We start from the raw sequence: 6,093 nt of genomic DNA on the forward strand, positions 1-6,093 counted from the left end.
GGGGCCGCAGCCGGGGCCGCTCGGGGCGGGGCGGCTGCGGGACCCCGTGCCCGGAGCGGGGCCGGGGCCGCGGGGTCACAGCACGGGGACACGGCAGAGCCCCCGGCGCCGCCCCCCGGGATTGTGAATTGTTCATGTCAAAAACGCTCAGAAGGCGAGGGGGAGCTCACCTGAGCCTCACGTGTTACGTTCACATTGGTTTGTTACAGCTCAGCCTTGTGGCCTGTGCGATTTTCATCAACTTTCCTCGTTCAGCATTTATTGCTATGGCAAACCATATCTCTGCAGCAATACCCACCATGAATCTCCTTACACCTGTGGCCCTGAGGAGCATCGGTTCTTCCCTGCCTTTCCAGGATAAAGACATCACTAGGAAAAAAACAAAAGTGGCTTCAAGCAAGCAGCACGTTGATGCTGCAGCTGGAAAAAAAGAACAGGGAATAGTTGTTCCCCAAAAGCAGCTGTAAAATTTCTCTTGTCTGCAAGAATACTGTACAGTTTTCATGCTGCAATAGCAAGCTTACAGGGGTAAATAATGGAAATATCTTATTGCTTTTTTTTCCTTTTCCGTTTGTATTTCCACAGGGAGAAGATAATTTCACTTACTGTCCAGCAACAGGCCTAGCTAAAGGAAATGAGCACTCGGAATTTGCTGGCTGGGCATTTCCCTTTCCAGGGGTGTTCCTGGTGGAGGAGTTCATTAGTGAAGATGAAGAGTGTGAGATAGTGGAACTGATGGATCGAGATGACTGGAAACCATCACAGTCTGGCCGAAAGAAACAGGTTGGACTTTGGAAGCACATCTGATCTTAGATCCCTCTGGAAAAGGAAAACTGTTTTCAGTTAAAACCCAAAATACTGAGATGTTTCATTAAGTGTTTTCCTTTGAAAGCTTTTCCTGAAACCAATGGCAAGAATTATCTGTCATTAAAATCAACTTCTTGAAAAAATACATGATAGTTACAACAATCAGTATTTGATGGTGTGTGCTCAAGCATTAAAGTTCACACAATCTCCAAGGGAAAGAAATGGGTTTTCAGATTTGGTTTTACTTTATAAATCCAGAGAGATTAATGTAGATTTACTGAGTCCTTTTGCAACCTGGCAACCAGGTCACTGGAAGAGATGAGAACAGAACTCTGCAGGAACAGCCTCTCCAAAAAGACTTGTCCTAGATTTTTCCTTTACACTAGTTTTCCTCTCCCTCTTCTTTTCCAACAGGACTACGGACCCAAAGTGAACTTCAAGAAACAAAGGCTGAAAGCTGGCAGCTTTAGTGGCTTGCCAAGCTTCAGCAGGAAGATTGTGGCCCAGATGAAGGCCTGTGCTGTGCTCAGTGGTTTCTTACCTGTGGAGCAGTGTAACCTGGACTACAGACCGGAGAGAGGCTCTGCCATCGACCCCCACTTTGATGACTGCTGGCTCTGGGGGGAGCGCCTGGTCAGCCTGAACCTGCTCTCAAAAACTGTGCTCTCCATGTCCTGCGATCCAGAGGACACCATCCAATTATTTCCCATTTCCAGCAAGGAGGAGTTAAGCCCCCCTGCACCTTTCACGCAGACATCAGCGTGCAGAAGTGCAGGAGAAGAGGGCACCGAGTGCTTTCTGCGGCCAAGGCTGGCTCGGGGGAAGGCGGTGAGCGTGGCCGTGCCGCTGCCCCGGAGGTCGCTGGTGGTGCTGCACGGGGATGCCCGCTACAAGTGGAAGCACGGCATCCGCCGCAGGCACATCGAGCACCGCCGCGTCTGCATCACCTTCAGGGAGCTCTCTGCCGAGTTCAGCGCCGGGGGGAGGCACGAGGAGCTGGGCAAAGAACTGCTGCAAATCGCTCTTTCCTTTCAAGGGAGACCCGTGTGACCAAGAGGTTGCATTTTGCTGGGAGAGGTGTAAAATGAGGTACGGAATTTGTATGACGAGGTTTATTTCTGAGGTGGGGTAAGGAACCAGGTGTGTGCAGAGATAAGCTCAATAAAATGAAGATTTAACAAACAAGTAACAGGGGTGAGCTTCGAAATCTCCTGGGCAATGGGAGCTTTTAAGCCAAAGTCAGAAATGAGAGGTTGCATCCATTACCTGTGTTGTAACAAAAAAGGCAAACAACCAGTTCCGAAAGGCTTAAATGAACCCAAGAAAGTTAGAAACATTAAACAGAGTATCAAACAGCCATTGACACAGTTTCAGCCCAAGCCCTGGCACGAATTTTAAGCCTTCCTGGACCATACTTGATACTGTCAGACTGGTTTGAATGTTGCATCCAGCCCTGGGGGTACAAATATCCCCTCAGACAGGTCCTGTAGAGACCAGGTCTCAGGGGAGGAAGGTAAGCAGGTATCTCTCCACAGACAGCACAAAACACTGAGAACTAATTACAGTAATTATCCTTTGCTGAAGATTCATGCTCTAACAATGACGATTAATCATAAATTCCATGTGTGACCTGTATCTTCTGGGACCAAAGAGCAGCATTTGCAGAGGGCCAGTGCTGACTCTTTGGGCTTGGACAGAGATCAGACCAAAGGCCTGCACAGACTGTTATTTTCTGATCATTTGTCATCTCTGAACCCTGCTGTCAGCTCTCAGTAGCAAGAGTCTGATTTTGGGAATTAGCTGGGCAACAGACTGCAACCCTGGCAGCTATCATTTATTTTCCTGGCACCCCCAGCAGTCAGGTTTGAATCATGCCTCGTACCTAAGATTCAAGTAGTCATTTGCAGCAGAAGCTGATCTGAGGCCATCTGTCTGCTCTGAACAAACTTCTGCACTCCTGAAAATGAAGTTGTGCCGTGGAAGAAGTGTGATCCTTTAATAAACACGGCGCTGCCATGGCAGCCCTTCAGCACAGTCTCACCTGCAGCAGGAAAGCAAAAACACCACCTTGCCACCAGCAGGCAGTGCTGCCTGGCTTTGGGTGGCAAGGAGAGGGGACAGACAGACCTCAGCGTCCCTGCACTGCTGTGCTCTGCCCCAGAAGTGCTTCCTTGGCACTGCACAGGATTCCCTGCACAGTAAAGCACTCCTGCCACAGGCACTGCCCTCTCTTTTCTGCAGGGGAGGGAGCTCTTCACACAGGACAGGCACCAGGAATCAGATGGGTCAATCAGGATGTTTTTCATCAGTTTAAACCAACAGATACAAGAAGAGCCCTTTGTGGGCTGCAACGAGCCAGGTTCAGTTTAGTGCTAATTCCAGCAGGGACCTACTAGCACGGCTCCCATGGGCAGTTCCAGACTCCAAACCTCCACCCAGGTGGGCTGGTGAGTGTCCTCAAGGAGCTCCAGCAGCAGTTCCAGCAGTCACAGCACATCCCCTCTGATGGAACCTCTTCACTGCAAACACAGACACACAACAGGCAGGCTCACAGTGAGCTCTGTCCCAGGAAATTCCTCATAGGCTACAACTGGAAGAGGGTAGGTCTAGATTAGGTATTTGGAAAAAAATTTTCCCTGTGAGGGTGGGGAGGCCCTGGCACAGATTACCCAGAGAAGCTGTTGCTGCCTCTGGATCCCCGGGAGTGTCCAAGGCCAGGTTGGAGCAACCTGGTCTAGTGGAAGGTGTCCCTGCCCATGGGAGGGGGTGGGAACTGCATGATCATTAAAGTCCCTTCCAACCCAACCCAATCTGTCATGTCCAGCTCTCTCCCAAAAGCAGGGAGTGTGCTGAGAGCAGCAGTTCCTCACTTTTTCCGCAGCCTGGCACCCACAGGGCTCAGCAGCTCTGGGAGTGGAATATTCCCAGGACAGCACGTGGAGCTGGGAAGCAGAGGGGCATTGTCCAAGCAGGAGGAGGAGCCTGCCAGCCTGGCACAGGCACACAGGGAGGAAACCCAGCACAGGCTGTCACAGACAGAGCAAACACTGCACCTGGATCCTCCTCACCCTGCAGTTCCAAGCCTCTCCACGGATCTGCTCTCTGCTCAGCACACTGCAGCAGTCAAGTGTTGCCATTAATGCTTGGCCCGAATTTCCAATGCTCCAATTTTACATTTATATTGGGCTCTCAGGCTGCTAAAACACTTTCTGTGTGCATCCCTGCTGCTCCATTCTCTCCACAGTGAAAGCAGATGATGGATTCTGATGAATCAGATTGCCACAACAACTTACACAGTGTTAGTTCATCTTGTGCTCTGCATTTGCTGGCTGAATTTTTCTGCCTTGATTGAACTATACAGGAAGCTGCTGTTCTTGCCAGAAGATTCCAGCTCTTCCTAGCTGATATCTTAAATGTGAAAAAATGCAAATAATTAAATACTGAGCCAAAAAGTGAGGGCTTTTTCTTGGTGTTTTTGAATTCCAAAACTTAATCTAGTCACTACACAGGCATTGCTCTGCCAGTCTTTTGACATTTTTCACCTGTTATACAGCCTCTTGGGCATCATCCTCAGATCAAAATGCACACCCATCTGTTCAGTACTACTCCTTAATACCTCATGTACATGCTCTCCTAAAAAGCCAGAAAACCAAAAAACCAAAAAAAACCCTCAACCAACCAAAAAAACAAAAACAAAAAAGCCAGAAAATCCTGTTTTGCAGTGTTACAAAACATTAACAATTTACTGTCAAGTACCATAGAAATCTGAGAAAGCTATGAAGATGTTAATGAGCTCTTAAAAGTAATTTTGTCCAATAAGCTGGTATTATTAACAAGACAAACTTTAATGGTCTTCCTGTTAGAGGAGTTCCTTGTCTCCTCAACCTCCTTGTAAAACGCGTGCCAAGACCCAGACCCTCATTAAAAGGAAGTACATCTAATTGTTATCTCCTTGTGCATTGCAAAAGGAGAACGATAATATCTGACCAAACTTTTTTCAAAAAGGCAGAACTCAAGTTAACCCATAAGAAGATGCTGCAGGACTTGAGCTGCCTTTCAAGAAATCAGTCTGAAATCACCAAGAAGCATAAAACTGAGCAAGTTTATCCAGTTTCTATCACACAGCTGGACAATAACTGAGATACATTCGTTGTTCTACATTAAATATTGTTCATGCAGAGGTAAAACAAGAATAGGCAAAGCTAAAATACAGATTTTTTTTTTTCTCTTAGCACTCATGGCTGTCACACCTCTGGGCAGAAAGCAAGCTCCTAGCTGGACACACAGGGATTCAGGGAAATACTATGCAAATCCAGCCAGACAATTTTAATTACTAAAACTGCTTTGAAATGGCTGTAGGGGAGAGAACCTATGAGTTAACCACAAAATATCCCCCCTGGCCCAGATGAATTTGATTGCAGCTTGAGGGGGTGTTGAGAAAGCTGCCTTAGCAGTTGATGCAATGAGATTTAAAAGATAAGGGATCTACAGCAGCAGGGAAACTCCAAGGCCTTTTATTTGCTTGTTAGAAAGCAGGAAGGGAAAAGAAAGCACATTGTGAAAGGCAGGAGGAGCACCTCCACCCCCAGCCCAGCACAGGTAACCTCGAGGCAACCTGGGACTGCCATCCCCACATCCCAGAGCCAGGGAACAAAAGGATGTGGAAAGGATGTGGAAGTGTGGAGGGATGTGGAAGAGAAGGATGGGGAAGGATGTGGAGGGCTGGGGAAGGGAAGAGAAGGATGGGGAGGGATGTGGAGGGATAGGAAAGGATGTTCTCTCTGCAGCTGCACCCACCCCGGTGCTCCCCAAACACTTCCAGGTGCGGGAGCGCTTAGGGCAGCCCTCCCTCCGCCCGGGGCTCTCGCTCGGTGTCGCTTTCATCCATCACATGCTCAAACCCAACACGACTCCACCTCTCAAAGGGGTCACAAAGTCTCCCCGAGAGTCTCCTCTCCACTGCAGCAGGGAGCCAGCCCGGCCCCGGGGCGATGTTAAAAATAGGGAGATCACAGTGAGAGCAGCCACTGAATACTGCAAAGGGAGAACCCGATCCTGCTCCCTCCAGCTCGGTCGTGCCCCTTCTTTACCCCTGCCAAGATGGAAAGGGAGAGAGGAACTGCCTCCTAACCGAGGCTGGAGCACGGGAATGACACAAAGAATTGTTGTTCCCCTGTCCTTGAGAGTTCCTTCCCTGCTTCAGGGTGGGCAGGCAGGGTCCCTGCAGTGCTAGAGCCGGCAGAGGCATTTTCCTGCTGGGCAAAAACCGGCCAAAAAAATAATCTG

General features: G+C 49.0%; 1 protein-coding gene across 1 annotated transcript in view; it reads left to right on the top strand.

Annotated features, from left to right (window-relative positions):
• ALKBH4 (alkB homolog 4, lysine demethylase) overlaps positions 1 to 2,366 on the top strand; it is a 2,891-nt gene extending 525 nt beyond the window's left edge. Inside the window, exons 2-3 of the mRNA XM_041482447.1 lie at positions 583 to 783; positions 1,222 to 2,366. Coding sequence (XP_041338381.1) covers positions 583 to 783; positions 1,222 to 1,857 — 837 coding nt within the window. The 3' untranslated portion in view covers positions 1,858 to 2,366. The remainder of the gene's footprint in view (positions 1 to 582; positions 784 to 1,221) is intronic.
• Positions 2,367 to 6,093: the final 3,727 nt, after the last annotated feature.

This window comes from Pyrgilauda ruficollis, unplaced genomic scaffold, assembly GCF_017590135.1.
Source record: "Pyrgilauda ruficollis isolate IOZ18807 unplaced genomic scaffold, ASM1759013v1 scaffold59, whole genome shotgun sequence".
NCBI lineage: Eukaryota > Metazoa > Chordata > Aves > Passeriformes > Passeridae > Pyrgilauda > Pyrgilauda ruficollis.